The 15,808-nt window shown below is 45.7% G+C and overlaps 1 protein-coding gene across 4 annotated transcripts in view; it reads right to left on the bottom strand.

Moving 5' to 3' along the window:
• The window catches only part of LOC141578633 (NBPF family member NBPF4-like), a 30,268-nt gene that overhangs the window by 4,179 nt on the left and 10,281 nt on the right, over positions 1-15,808 (bottom strand). For 2 of the 4 annotated variants that reach the window (XM_074370198.1, XM_074370197.1), the window contains 12 exons: positions 15,404-15,618; positions 14,289-14,340; positions 13,210-13,421; positions 12,159-12,210; positions 11,143-11,357; positions 10,092-10,143; positions 9,075-9,289; positions 6,577-6,628; positions 5,585-5,805; positions 4,566-4,617; positions 3,492-3,682; positions 1,007-1,234 (listed from right to left, as the gene is read on the bottom strand). In XM_074370198.1, the coding sequence (XP_074226299.1) occupies positions 1,007-1,234; positions 3,492-3,682; positions 4,566-4,617; positions 5,585-5,805; positions 6,577-6,628; positions 9,075-9,289; positions 10,092-10,143; positions 11,143-11,357; positions 12,159-12,210; positions 13,210-13,421; positions 14,289-14,340; positions 15,404-15,618 (1,757 nt within the window). The remainder of the gene's footprint in view (positions 1-1,006; positions 1,235-3,491; positions 3,683-4,565; positions 4,618-5,584; positions 5,806-6,576; positions 6,629-9,074; positions 9,290-10,091; positions 10,144-11,142; positions 11,358-12,158; positions 12,211-13,209; positions 13,422-14,288; positions 14,341-15,403; positions 15,619-15,808) is intronic. The other 2 variants (XM_074370199.1, XM_074370200.1) reach the window with 2 other exon arrangements.

Here is a 15,808-nt window from a genome sequence, read left to right as displayed (position 1 = left end):
CTGCACGGTGGCCAGTGGTGCCCCTTCTTCTCTCACCTCCACTCTCCTCATTTCTCAGATGAGGCCATCGCCTGACAGATGAGCACCAGGCGGCCCCAGTCTCCGGGTGGAGATACTGAGAGGAGTAGAGGGTGAGGATGAATACGTCCCAGATGAAATGCATGTGAGGGTATGAAAGCTCATTGAAGAAAATCAGAGAAGAGTCGGATCATGATAAGAAAACCGAGGACATGGCCATGGAGATGAGTGGAGAGGAGAAATTAAATGGAGCATCATAGAAGAAACTGAGTGGCTCACCTTATCTATGAAGGTGGTTCTTTATTTTAAATAAAGGGCTAAAAACAGAAAAATTACCTCCGTGTGAAAAGTCAACAGACGATTGAAGTGTGTGGGCAGTTTTCACATTGCTACTAAACATTACTAATGCACTGTTACTGAGAGCACGTGACAGGGGAAAACCGGCTTGAGGATGGGCGATGAGAAGAGACCTCTGGCAAACGTGCCATTCTGAGAAAGCAAGGGGAGACGGAGTCTAGAGAAAGTGGAGACCATCAAAAGTCCTGCACTTCAGCTGAGACAATGCACGTGCAATCATTGTGTAAGTGTTACATCACCAGCAGGATACACGGGTAGACATCACACAGTCACAGGTGTGCTGACGCAGGTTTTACCGAATCACGGACCCTGGGAGCTATGTTTCTTAACACTCCCAACGACCACGGAAGGTAGATTTAACTTCCCGGTGGTCAGATAAGGGAAATGACAAGGGAATACCTCACAAGATAAATAACTTGGTCCCGTTAAAGAACCAGGAATTTGCAAACCCAGGACCTGGGGCAGAGCTGGCCCTAAATCTGCGGCTCCTGCTCACTTCCCTCTGTTAGAGCGTTGGGGATTTTCCGTGGACCTGAAAGGAGCATGGCAGAGGCCTCACTGTCTCCTCCACCCCAGCTCTGGCACGACCAGCTCATGGACTAGAGCTTCCTACTCCCCGTTTCTTTCTTACCTTGCAGGGGCAGCCCTTGGTCTCCAAACTCAGTGTTGGCTGTGAAGCCCCACACGGTGGAGGGAAGGCCGAGCCTGGCGTTGCCGTCACCACAGTCAAACTGCTGGTCCCGCTGCAGCTGCAGGTGATGGGTCACCTGGGTGCTTGTCTGCAGTTGTGCTTGTGAAGCTTCCATCTCTGACCCTTGGAAACTCAAAGGCCCTTGGGGACGGTCCTCCCAGGAGTCACCTGAAAGCAGAGGACAGTTCAGTAGGACCAATCCAGCTTTCCGTTTGTCAACCCCTCCCACAACACCCATTTCTGCTGTTCCTGCCTATCAGGGAAACCACCCAATCAGCCAGACAACAGAGGCAGACATCATGGACATGACGGAGATGTCATTTTGAAGGCTGTGCCTGGGGACGCTGAGATGGCAGGTGCCTGGCAGGAACGTCGCTGAGATCAAAAATCACCCACTTGGGTCCAGAGGGTACTGGATGGCAGCTGAGGTCACGACCATGACTCAGTTATTAGCGACCTTTCCTTGTAGCCTAGAGACAAGATTCTGGCCAGGCCTCAGGGAAGGGAGGACGAGGAATTGTTGATGTCTAATTAGAATAAAGAAATAACAAGAGAAGTGGGGCCCAAAGGCTGCAAATTCCACTAGAAATGGGACTTGGGGACTATAGCACATGGACCAAGTAATGAGAACTCTTCCCACTTCTGGAGCCTTTTCAACTCCATTCCCCGTGTGTTTTGACGACTCGTCCACCCACCACACAGGGATACGTCCCATGACTACGTGTGTCCTGGGTGGGCTGGTGGGTACTGGCACCTGTAAGTAGTGTAGCTGAGGTCTGAGGGCCTTACTGGAAGCTCAGTGTCCAGAAGTGCTACAGAATCAGGACGTCTGGTTCTTCAGGGAGATGACACAGTGCACATTCCTTGTATTACACCCCCCTCCAGGGGCACCAGGCACTGCTCCTAATCACACATGTTTACAATTCTACTGTGAAGTGAGTTCATATTCTCAGAGAGTGGGCTAACCAAAGAGCTCAAGTAGCTCATCCAGTCCAGGTCAGGCTCAGGTGGGGTCACGGCCCACGGGGCCTGCTGCACATTGCTGTGGGGCTCCCCCCTCACTACCCCCTGGAGACCCTCCTGCTCAACAAACTTTGTTGAACTGTTTCTTAAACGTGTCTCTCCTGTGTCTGTTACCACGTTGTCTTCCACAGAGAGCACTCTGTCTGAGTCTCATCAGTGATTCATCCGACCTCCTTCTAACGGCTTCCTCTGATCCTGTCTCTCCACACTATCAGCGGTCTCACCAGTCTTACTCAGCTTGGGGAAACTTGTCCTCCTCAACCTCCCTACATGAACTCAAATCCTCACCTTGCCTTGACACTCCTGCTCCCTCCGGCCCCTCTTTCTTCAGCACCATCACTTCCCACAACCCCCTTGAACAAATCCTCCCTGGACGCAGGCTGCCCCTCCTGACCCCAGGCCTGCACCTGCGCCTTGTAGAGCTTCCCGGGCTTTTTCCCTAAGCACTGCTCTCTGCCTCGTGTGCCCTTCCCATTTCCTCCAGGCAGAGTTTCTTCATCATTAATCACTGCCTTAGGATTCCTAATGAGATTTATTGATAATTCACATGGTCTGAAGGGTAACACCTCTTAAATTAAAAACTTTAATGTGTGAAACAATGCTCAAAACCAGTAAACCCACCCTCAAATGCTATTTTGAATCACAGACTTAAATTATTTTAAAATATCACATCTTAATTTCATCATTTAGTTTCATCTCTCTTTTCCCAACTAATGGCTTTTATTAAACTATGCTCAATATTCTCTGCATTTGCATGGGAAAAGGCAAAACAGTTTATCAAACATCACAAGGAATGCCCAATAGCATTACTTAGGAAAGTAGGGAAAAGCCTCCAATGAAATCTGAAGTTGTCCTTAAAGATCAAGTGCTTGTGCTGTGCCTACAGCACTTCTCCCCGGTCAGGGCGGATGGGGCGAAAGAGCAGGTCTCCTGCGGCCCCACTGTCGGAGTCACAGCCGTCCACACTGTTCACAGGCCATGATCAGAGCCCACAAATAGGATGGACCCGAGCATCATTGATGTGTCCCATTCATTCACCTCAGCCCATCCGTGTGGGGGAGGTTGGCCTCTCCTGCCCATGCTGAATGATGGCCTGGCAGGGCCGGGCCACATCCCACACATCTCACTTCCCCTCTCTAGCCTGACTTAATACCAACAGCCTCCACTGGTGCGGCGGTCCAGGTGACGCAGGGCGTCCTGGGACGAGGAGAAAGGAAAGTTGTCTTACCCACATGATGCCTTTCGCAAAGTAAATCCCACAGCCTGATTCAAAAGAACACAAGTCTCAGGGCCTGTTTACAGAAATCACTCTCGTAGTGTATACAGGTCATTGGCTACAAAGTCTGTGAGGATAACTGGGGACCCACTAGGAGCCGTGTGCTCTATTCGAGGGAGTACTCACCATGTACAGCAAGCGCTGAGAAGACTCCCTGTTGGTCCCAAGGGAATGAGGCACCTCTGTCAGGCCTACAGGAGTCTGACAGGTCATGGCCAACAGAACTGGTCAAATAACATTCATCCAGTGAGTCCTGTGGGCCTTCATTCTCTTCTACCACCGGCTGCTCACTACTGAGCCTTCTGGGGTCAGGTGCACTGAGGATTAAACAAAACGGATGAGAGAACACAGGGTCCTAGCTGGGTTTGATGGGAGTGTTAAGGGACTGGTCGCAGAAAACAAATGGAAATTCTCCACAAAGCGAGATATAACAATCCTCCTCCATCTGGGGCCAGAGTGTGCTTACAATGGGAATAGGAGACAGACAGAGCAGGAGGTGGTCCCAGCACTGACCAGAAAAAGAGCTCAGGACGAAGGAGACTGAACTACCTCAGTACACAGTAGTCAGAAGACACACACTCAGAAACTACAAGGGAGGCTTCAACTCTTGCATGAGTTTTGTTGAAATTTACATGCAACAGCTGAGGGAACAAGACTCTGGCAGCATAATCCTGTGTCACCACTGAGATGTGATATGAATTTTGGTTTTCTAAGTACTTTTCTTGTTATGAAATACTTGTCAGTGGTAAGAACAAAGAGTGAAAGGCAGAAATGCATCTTATGCTGCTTTTAATAAAAACAGAGGAGGAGAGTCCGAGAAATCCTGGACTGATTAGCACCCCTGCATCAACTGAATGCACTTACTCCATTTGAGAGAGATTATCAAAGGGGCTTATAAACGTACAGTTGTTAACATAGACAGCATTGTTAAAGGGACACATTGTGGTTGTCTGAATGGAAGAGTTAGGCATATTCAGCAGTTTCTCATTTCCCTGGATCTGACCTCACCATACATCAACATTAAATTAAGAGCCATGATTCTTCATTATGCTGTAGAGCAGAAATTGACAGAACATTGTAAACTGAATATACTTTGAAATAAATAAATAAAGAGATGATAGATAGACAGACAGATAGATAGATAGACAGACAGACAGATAGCAGAAAGAAAACAAAAGACCCCTGAGGCTTCAGAATTACCTGGGACATATTTGGTCTTGTTCCTCTTCTTCCTCAAGAACAGTATGATTTTCTATGGATTAATTCAGACAGGGCAAGAAACATTAAGCAGATCCCCCTACATATGTCAATAGTTAGGTATCCAATACTATCATGGGGAAAAAAATATCACCAGTGGCACAGGAGGATAACGTAAGAATATTCCAGGAGGCCTCAGGCTGCGCCTTCTGGACCTGCCTGGGTTCGCTTTCTTGACCCCTGGGCAGTATCTCCTCACCACAATCACCTTTTCCAGGTCTGAGTCAGAAGTGAAATGTATCTTTTCCCCACATAGTCTGTGGAATAGCCCATCTGCATTCTAAAAAGAATACTGTAATATTCAGCCTTCCCTCACCGTATGCTGGCTGCTTTAGCAGAATTTGTACACTGAAAACAACATAATGGTTGGAATCTACAAACCCTAGCATGAAAATGAGCTTTGTGCTAAACAGAACCATCAGCCCTTCATGGAGTGGGGAAATGCTGGGGTCAGCCGCACTTCATGGAAAGATACATGCAAAGTGATAGTAGGGATGTTTGTGTCCTGGTGTTCAGGTGGCTCCTCCACTTAGAGGAGACGGACACTGCGGATGACAGCAGTGACCCCAGGGAAACAACAAATCCAGAGGTGTAGTTAACACTGTCAACATCTTTTGAAGGAAAGAAATTCCAGGGATATTTTAGGGGTATGAACATGAGAACCTTATAAGTAAAAACGACATTAGATGGGAATCATAAAAAAAGACACCTCTGTACAACTGCACAGAGGTGAGTGACATTGTCACACTTGTCTTCGGTTCAGTGACCTATCTTGGGACCCAACACACAGGCTTCACCTGGGATGAGGAAGAGAGCACCGTTCCCTAACCCGCATGATGTCTGTGCTTAAAACTCAATTCTAGGACCTAAACCTTCTCGATATAAATATACAGAGTCTGCCCACATGGCTGTCATATCTCAGCACCGCCAGAGGTGTGAAGCGCAAAAGACACCAGCTCTACCTGGCAGTGCAGTTGGAGGTTTATCACATCGATAAGAGTACTCACTGGTGACATCCCGAGCATAAGAGAGTTCCAATCCCTCAAATGAGTAGATGGCGGTGCTCCTATAAGGCCAGAAGGAGTCTGACAGGTCAGGAAGAGCTGAGTAAGTCAAATAGTACTCCTCCACTGAGTGCCGTGGGATGTCATCCTCTACCATCTGCGGCAGCTCCGTGCTGAGCCTGGCGGGTAGGGAGACCGAAGATTAACCTAATAGCAATCAGAAATCTAGAGTCCTATCTGCTTTAGATGAACCGTTTAAGGGAGTGGTGAAGGAAGCCAAAGGGTGATCTTTTAAGCAGAAAAAACTGACTGTTTTGGTGAGACAGAGTGTGTGTGTTTGAGGAGCAGGAGACAGAAAGGAGAGGGGGTGCTTAGTGCTCTGGCCAAATAACAGCTGATGAAGAAAGAGACTGATTATCTCTAAACTGCAGAGTCATGACCCCTAACATAGACTCATGTAAGAGTGGTTTTCACCCTTTCATTTAAGTTCCACTGACTGCTACGTGGAGATTAAGTGTATACTATTGGGGGCACCCTAGTGCCCCAGAGATCTCATGCCGCTAAGGCCTCTTTCTCTCTTTATTGTGGCATGATATAATTATATCACTGTTTGTGTCCACTTCTTGCTATGAAACACATGCCAACAAGCTAACACAAAACAGGCTGAAACCAGATTTGCATCTCACTCTGTAAATGACACCAGAGAGAGCAAATGAGTGCACAAAAATCACTGTATCGTAGATCACTTGTTCAACTGAATTGGGTATACACTTGAGAAGTTAATGAGAAATAGGAAACAATATATGTATCCAAATGAAAGCAGAAAACATTACAAAAAAGATAATTCCTTTTTGGCAAAGTGGATCATACACTTGTATTCCTGCTGTTTCCTGGATTAGGGGACTGCAGAAGTCACATTTCATCAACAGCGCACAAATATTCAAAATTACCTGCAGATAGTTGGCTCTACTCCTTTCACCCCATCTTGATCATTTTGGTTTTCTGTAAATGAATTAACAGGACAGTTACACTGGGCAAAACTCATTTACGTATGATCAAAACCATGCCAAAATTAGCACTTTGGCAATGTGTGCAATGTGGTAACAGGGTACTGTGGGAGAAATCTTCCAGGAGGCCCTAGATAGAACCTCATAAGAAGGCACTGGATTTGCTTCTTGAGCCCCTAGATATGTCTCCTTAATATGACAGGATGTCCCCACACTATGTCCTGAGTCTAGGCAAACAGTAACCTCATCCTTTTACCCACAGATCCTGAGGGACTGCCGAGCTACCTCCTAGAAGGCTGCAGTAATATTCAGGATTTTTCAATCTGAAATGCTGTCTCTTATTGGGGTAGATGCATTCTCCATTGACATTAGACTGATGAGCAGAATCTAAACATAGTCTAAACACTCTTCCATGCCACCAAGAAAGAGTGGGCATTCATAAGGCTGGGTGTTCCAGGACCCTGCCTTGCTTCAGAGAACACACCAAAGATGGCAGTGGTGCTTCTGTTCTGGTTTCAGAAGCCTCTGGATAAGATAAGACAAATGGAAGGAGACAGACTTGGGTTGACAGAAACAACCAAAGGAGTAATATCTCCAAAGACATAAAGTAAACTGCCAACAGCCTCAGACAAGTATAGAATCTCAGGGATATTGCTTAGGAATGAAAATTAGAGCATTAAATGCAAGATAAGCGATTCATTCAAAATTAGGAGATCAGAAAGTTACTTCCTATGACACAATTGGAGAGCTATATGGGAGTCTGGCAGGACCGTGATGGATCCAGTGATTTGCCAGTGCGACAAACATGACTAGGAGTTGAGCCAAGTTCACGAACTCAGGGAATGTGTTACTTTAAAGGAAATTGTATGGAACAGAATAGAGAGCCCAGAAGTAAACCCATAGAATTACAGTCACTTCATCTTCAACAAAGAAGGCAAGAACACACAATGGAGAAAAGACAGTCTCTTCAGCAAGTGGTGTTGGGGAACCTGGACAGCCACACAGACATCAATGAAGTGAGGACACTCCATCACACTATAAACAAAAATAAACTCACAATGGCTTAATCACTTAGATATATGACAAGACACGATAAACCTTCGAGAAGAAAACATAGGTGAAACATTTTTGACATAAATCTTAGCAATGTTCTCCTGGGGCAGTCTACTCAGGCAATAGAAATAAAAGCAAAAATTAACAAATGGGATGTAATTAAACTTATAAGCTTTTACACAGCAAAGGGAACCATAAGCGGATAAAAAACAACAACCTACAGAATGGGAGAAAGTATTTGCAAATGATGCAGCTGACAAAGGTTTCATTTCCACACTATAGAAACAGCACATATAGCTTGATAACAGAAACAACAAAAAACCAAACATGGGCACACGAACTAAAAAGAAACTCTTCACGGAAGGCATACAAATGGCCAATAGGTACATGAAAAAATGCTGAATACTGCTAATTACCAGAGAAATGCAAATCAAAAGTACAGTGAGGTATCACCTCACATCAGTCAGAACGGGCTTTATTAAAAGTTCATAAACCCCAAATGCTGGAAAGGGTGTGGAGAAAAGGGAACCCTCCTACACTCTTGCTGGGCATGTAGTTTGGTGCAGACATTACAGACAACAGTATGGATATTCCTCAAAAAACGAAAAAGAGACTTACCATATGATCCAGGAATCTCACTCCTGGGCATACATCCAGAGGGAAGTCTAATTTGAAAAGACACACGCACCCCGATGTTAATAGCAGCACTGTATACAATAGCCAAGACATGGAAACAACCTTAATGTCCATCCACAGATGACTGGATAAAGAAACTGGTGTATTTATACAATGGAATACTACTCAGCCATAGAAAAGAATAAAATAGTGCCATTTGCAGCAACAAGGATGAATCTGGACATGGTCATTCTAAGTGAAGTAAGCCAGAAAGAGAGAGAAAAGGAACACATGATATCACGCACGAGTGGAATCTAAAAAAGAAAGAAGACACTAATGAAGTTATCTACAAAACAGAGAGAAACTCACAGACATAGGAAAGAAATTATGGTTATTGGAGAGAAAGGGGTTGGGAAGGGATAAATTGGGAATTTGAAATGTGCAAATATTAACTATTATGTATATAAAAGAAAAACAACAAATTTCTTCTATATAGGACTGGGAACTACATTCAGTATCTTGTAGTAACCGACAATGGAAAAGAATATAAAAAGGAATAAACGTATATAGATGTATGACTGAAATATTATGCTGTAACCCAAAAATTGACACATTGTAAACTGACTATGCTGCAAATAAATAAGTAAATAAGTAATTAAATAAAGGCAATTTTTGGGCCTGATTCAAAACGATATGTACGCATATAGTCTACACATGACAACGAATTCTCCTAGACAAGACAGATTGTGCGGAGCAAAGATCATGCAGACTACCTGGGAAGTCAGTTCCAATTGCATCTGCTTTAACATGCGAGGAACCACAGGCTACCTCCAGAGCACATAGCACTTTCTGTTCAGGAAATGCAAATTTTCCATCACTGCACTTCTCATAGCAGTCAGAACCTTCCTGGTGAATGGAAGGCGCCAAAACACATTCATCCCGGGACTCCTGGAGCACGTCGTCATTCTGAACCTCCAGTAGATCCATGCTGTGCCAGGTGGGAAAGGGATGACAGAAAATTAAACTCAGACGATTAGACACAGAGTCAGTATATTGATGTAAAGCGGAGATACGGTTCACAAAAAGCCAGGGGGCAGTCCCCTTAAAGAGGGAAATAACTATTCTCCTATGGGTCATGCAGAGTGTGGCCACCATGGGGTGGGAGAGGCAGAGAGCAGCAGGTGCTCCGAGCACTGACCATGCAACCAGCAGTTCAAGGGGCACTTGCACTCTCCCTGTGTGCTCCAGGCATGACACCCAGCAAACACAGACGACTAAAATCTTGGCTCCCACTTTATGCATACTTTGCGTTAAACAATACAGGCAGTGCCCAAGCACATACAGCTTTTGGAGGAATTACAGACATGTAACTTCTAACTTCAAGGAGTATTATCTCAATATTTTGATATAATTTGGATTTTGATGTTTTTTGTTTGTTTGTTTTCTTCACTTGCCGTCAAATACTCATCACCATACTGACAGCAAACAGGCAAAAGCAGATGTGCATCTCACCCTGCTTTTATGCACGGAGGGCAGAACAGCTGACTACAGGGACCCCCAAGTCTGGCTAGTGCTCCTTGGTCAACTCACTGTCCATCACTCAACTTGAGAGATTGTGAAATTCAGACACACACAACTGACACAATGGAAAGAAACAACATTTTTCAGGTGCCTAGTTGGCTGTTGAGTGAATGGATGAAAGACTCATGTTCAGCACGTTCTCTTTTCCCACATCTGAGGTCTTCTGGTGTCACCATGGACATTAACAGCCCGGAAATCTTCAGAATTACCTGGGGGACACTGCCTCTTGTCCAGCTGCTTCGTCACACTCATTCTGATTTTCTGGTAAGAAATTCAGAGACAGCAGGTCAGAATAAACAAGTCATACCTCACACACACCAACTCGCTGAACACAGGTACCACAAGGACATTAATATTCTCAGGGCAACAACAGAATATTTTACGAATGGTAGTTCAGGACACTGAAGTCTTCTGAGAATTAGACAGGACTGCTTCCAAGTGCTTGGGGGAAATTCTCTGGCTGATCTGGTTAAGCTTTCTCCCAATACCCCATCGGCTGAGTCTGTAGATTTCATACTTTATTTTCCCTCAAAGTCCTAGGAATCAGCTGAGTTTCTGTCTACAATTCTTTCTACAATAATGGTTCATCCCATCAGATAATGTGCTTGCTGATATTACGGAGACATTTCTATCTGAGGGAGGATGAATTCTACCGACCTTCAAATTAAAGAGAAAATTTGGGGCTACACAGAAACAATGGGCATTCAAGGCTGGAGGAACTGCCAGAGCCCAGCCGTACTTCATGGGAACATCCAAGCAAGGTAAAGGGACACTTGGTTCTTTCCTGGTTTTCAGATTCCAACTTCGCTAAGAGAAGCCAACATGAGGAAGATGAAGACTCGGGCTGAGATCTCTGACACCAGAGACACCACTTCACCTAACTTATAGGCAAGGCTACCAGTCTGTTTGGACAGGCCAAGGAAGGCCAGGGACATTGTCCAAAAAGAACAATTCGATCGTTGTAGCTTGCAAGAAACATTTGACCCAAACGTCTGACAGACACTTCCTGTGGATGATCAGCGAAGGTGGGTGACAGTTAGTCACAGCTGATTTGGGTCCCATGGCCTAACTTTGGGTCTAGCGAGTCAGATACAAGGACTGAGCCTCGAAAAGGACCAAGGCTCCCTGGCCAAAATGATGACTGTCTTTCATATCCATCCTTTTTTCTGGGTCAAACCATTATGTGTCACTAGGGTCGACCTTCAGGGGAGACTTTCTTCATTGTAGACAGTGTGTGGGGAAGAAAAATAGAAAGGCTACCTGGTAGGTCAGCTGGAATTACATCTTCTGCAACATGGGAGCAAGCACCAGCTATAACCGGAGCATGGCCGACTTTCTCTTCATCAAACAGCAAGTGGCCTTCACTGTCTAGCCGGTTGCAGTCAGATCCCTCTTGGAGAACTGAAGGATTCAAAACACATTCATCCTGGGACTCCTGGAGCACTTCCTCCTTCTCAAACGCCTCGAGCTCCATGCTGTGCCAAGTTGGAAAGGGATGACAGAAAATTAAACTAAGTGGATCAGAGACCAAGCTGTCCTAGGTGGTTCTGAGAGGGGAGGCAAAGGGAATGGACACAGAAAGCCAGGGGGCAGTCCCCTTAAAGCGGGAAATAACTATCCTCCTATGTGTCAAGCAGAGTGTGGCCACCATGGGGTAGGAGTGGGAGAGAGCAGCAGGTGCTCCGAGCACTGCCCATGCAAGGAGCTGTTCAAGAAGCACTTTGATTCTCCCTGTGTGCTCCAGGCATGATGCCCAGCAAACAAACAGGACTAAAATCTTGGCTCCCAGTTTTGCATACATTGCATTGAACTATACAGGCGGTGCCCAAGCAAGTAGAGCTCTTGGAGGATTTACAGGCATGTAACTTCTAACTTCAAGGAGTATTATCTCAATATTTTGATACAATTTTGATTTTTTTTTTATGTTTTCTTCACTCGCAGCCAAATACTCATCACCATACTGAGGCCAAACTGGCACAAAACATATGTGCATCTCACCCTGTTTTATCCACAGAGGGGACAGCAGCTGACTACAGGGACCCCCAAGTCTGGCTAGTGCACCTTGGTCAAATCACTGTCCATGACTCAACTTGAGACATTCAGAAATTCAGACACACGCAACTGACACAATGGAAAGAAACAACATTTTTCAAGTGCCTAGTTGGCTGTTGAGTGAATGGATGCAAGAGTCATATTCAGCACGTTGTCTTTTCCCTGGATCTGAGTTCTTCTGGGGTCACCATTGACATTAACAGCCCAGAAATCTTCAGAATTACCTGGCGGACACTGGCTCTTGTCCAGCTGCTTCGTCACACTCATTCTGATTTTCTGGTAAGAAATTTGAGACAGCAGGTCACAATAAACAATTCACCCTCCCACAGGCCAACTCAGTGAACACAGGTAACATAGAAATGTTAATCTTCTCAGGGCAACAATAGAATATGCTATGAAAGGTATTTCAGGAAGCTGAAGTCTTAGGAGAATTAGGCAGGACTGCTTCTGAATGCTTGGGGGAATTCTCTAGCTGATCTGGTTGAGCTCTCTCCTAATATCCCATCTGCTGAGTCTGTCGAATTAATAGTATATTTTCCCAAAAGGTCCTAAAAATCAGCTGAGGTGCTTCTAGAATTCTCTCTACAACATTGGTTCGTCCCATCAGATAATGTGGTTGCTGATGCTACGGAAGAATTTCTGCTTGGGACTAGATGAATGCTACTGACATTCATATCAAGGAGACGATTTGGGGCTACACAGAAACAATGGGCATTCAAGGCTGGAGGGACTGCCAGAGCTCACCCATACTTCATGGAAACATCCAAGCAAGGCAAAGGGACACTTGGTTCTTTCCTGGTTTTCAGATGGCTACTTAGGTAAGATAAGCCAACATCACAAAGATGAAGTCTCGGGCTGAGTTCAGTGAAACCAGAGACACCACCTCACCTAACACAGAGGCAAGGCTACCAGTCTGTTTGGACAGACAAAGAAAGGCCAGGGACATTGTTCAAAAAGAAGAATCAGACCACTGTAGCTTGGAAGACAAATTTGACACAAACTATCTCTGACAGACACTTCCTGTGGATGTCCACCCAAGGTGGGTGACAGGTTCTCAACCCTGATTTCGGTCACGTGGCCTGACTTTGCGTCCAGGGTGACAGATACATGAAGTGGGCCTAGAAAGGGATCAAGGCTCCCTGGTACATACGATATCTGTGTTTCACAATCCATCCTTTTCTCTGGGTTAAACCAATATGTGTCACTAAGGTCGACCTTCGGTGAAGACCTTCTTCAGTCTAGACAGTGTGTGGGGAACAAAACTAGAAAGGATACCTGGGAGGTCAGCTGGAATTGGATCTTCTGCAACATGGGAGCAAGCACCAGCTACATCCGGAGCACGGCTGACTTTCTCTTCATCAAATGGCAAGTTGCCTTCACTGTCTAGCCGGTTGCAGTCAGATCCTTCTTGGAGAACTGAGGGATTCAAAACACATTCATCCTGGGACTCTTGGAGCAACTCCTCCTCCAACTCCTCTTGCTCAATGCTGTTCCAGGTGGGAAAGGAATGACAGAAAATTCAACTATGAGCATCCGTCCCCTTGTTGTCATTACTGATTTTGCTGCAGGGCATAGGAACTATTCATGAAATGCAAACTTATCATTCCTCATAAAGAGGGAAGTAACTATCCTTCTGTATGTGAAGCAGAGTCTGGCTGTCACGGGGTGGGAGAGGGAGAGAGCACTAGTTGTTCGGTGCGCTGCCCACATGACATGTGATGAGAAATGACACCCAAACATCCCAGTGTGGTCCTTTCGTGATCATGAAGCACAAGTGAACTGCCACAGCATGTGCTACTGCCATGTGCCTCTGTCATATGCACTTTAAGTTAATGTAGCCAAGTGAGTATGAGTGTTAAGGTATTGTAGAGCCTCAGAGATATTCTGCCTTCAATTTACGAATAAAATTCCTCTAAAGCCTTTCTCATACTAGTGTCACGTGGCAACTACAGGTTTTTCTAGACACTTCTACTGGTGTTTAATTCTTTGAGTTACTTCTTTACTGATTCCGTTGCTATCTTCCTTCCTAACAAGCACCTAAGAACTGTGTACAAACAGTTCTTTATCTCATCTTGGTGTTCATTTAGGAGAGTATGCATATTCTCTGTGTGTGCAGGGAACCCTAAAGGTGGTACATTACCTTGGGCCATACCTACAAGTGCCACAGAGACAACAGACAGCCAAGTTAAAGGGCCACTTCCCTGTTGGTTGGATTGAAGTCAATCAATGCAATCTGCAGGTTTTCTTTTCTCACATCTGGTACATGAGACTCTCTCGCCCTCATGGGTTCATCTTTCTTCTACCCTCTCCATACTTTACCTACCCATTACCGGCTCCTAAGACTTCATGATTACCTGGGGGTGAGTGTTTCTTCTTCTAGTTCATCTTCCTCATCTTCATGAATTTCTGCAAACAAATTCAGAAATATCCAGTCAGCTTTTCCCCACTTCACCAACTACAATCCTAATGGTTGTATGGCCACGGGGACATAAATCACTATGTATGTGTCAGTGCGGTGCTAAAGTTCTAGTGCACTGTCTTTAAATGATTGGCCTGGTCCACATGTCTGATCCATCATTCAGTGTGACCCCAAACTGCTGGATGGCCATCATGACCCCTCTGCCTGACAAGGGGCAAACATTCAAATGGTCTTCTGTTCCCTATATCACTGTACAAGTGTCCACCTGCCATCTCAACGTCTACAACTCTTTCATCCATCCGGCCACTAATTTCTCCCTAGACACAGGCTCTGCACCCCTTACGGCTCTCCCATACATCCCCTGCTTTGTCTAAGAAGAGAGAAACAACCGTGTCCCACATGCCTCCATCTGACCACATCATGGGACATTCCTAAGGCCTCTGAGTGTTACCAAGGGAAATTCTCTCCATGGAAAAGGTACAGTGAAACAAAGTTCCCAACACGAGTTCGACAACATTAAGTGCCCAATCCAACCCTACAAAGTGCAGGGCTTCCCTTTTTCTGAGCTGATTCATGAACATTCCCAGATTAGTCACTGCAGTACCATCAACAGATTATTTGACCCATTTTACAGAAGAGGAAACAGGCAGTGAAATAGGAAAATCCAATCACTCGCTCACAGTCAGGAAAGACAACACTCAGGCTGGGGTCAGGCCACTTTGATGCAAAGCCCAGGGCTCTTTCTGCTCCCACAAGCTATGCCCAGTCACATCTTCCTTTCTGTGCTTTAACCCTGGGGGATGCTGTCTCGCCCCGAAGGCTACCATCCATCAGAGGGGAAGCAGACAGTTGAAACACTGTGACCTCCAGCCTGCGCATTTCTCCTCTGTCCTCCCACTCAGCCAGTCCTGGTCCTGTCAGAGTCCCCAAAATGAAACATGGACACAAGACACTTGTTAAAATCATTCCTAGTGGAGGTGAGGAGTCTCTTATGAGCCAGGAAACTTTGCATGAGAGGCTCAGGGCTATCAGAGCCTGGGGCCACTTTACCTGGGCTGAGCTTGCGGGCAAGGCGCTCTGCCAGCCTGCATCCCTCGGTCAGCTGCTCTCGGAAGCCCTGGCCCGGGTTGTTGTCAAGGTCATTGTGGGTGAGGACGTCCCTGAGTTGTTGAATGAGCAGGATAGAGTCTTCTCTCCCGTCCCATAATTTCTGCCGTAACTGGGTCAGCTCTCGTGCCTGAGAGCAAATTAGGGTATCGTATTCCCTAACATGAGAGAGAAGAAATGATGTTAAAATGCATAGTTCGACGATAGACGATTAGAGGTTTCGAAGGCAATTCTGTGAGAACATCCCCGAGGCGCGAGCCCTCAGAGCAGAATTCTGGCACATATGGGGGACCTTCCTGTGGCAAAGAGGAGAAAAATGGTATAACTGAGGCATCCTCCGTATCAGAG

This window comes from Camelus bactrianus, chromosome 9, assembly GCF_048773025.1.
Source record: "Camelus bactrianus isolate YW-2024 breed Bactrian camel chromosome 9, ASM4877302v1, whole genome shotgun sequence".
In the NCBI taxonomy this organism is placed as follows: domain Eukaryota; kingdom Metazoa; phylum Chordata; class Mammalia; order Artiodactyla; family Camelidae; genus Camelus; species Camelus bactrianus.
This window is presented reverse-complemented; position numbering and strand designations above follow the sequence as displayed.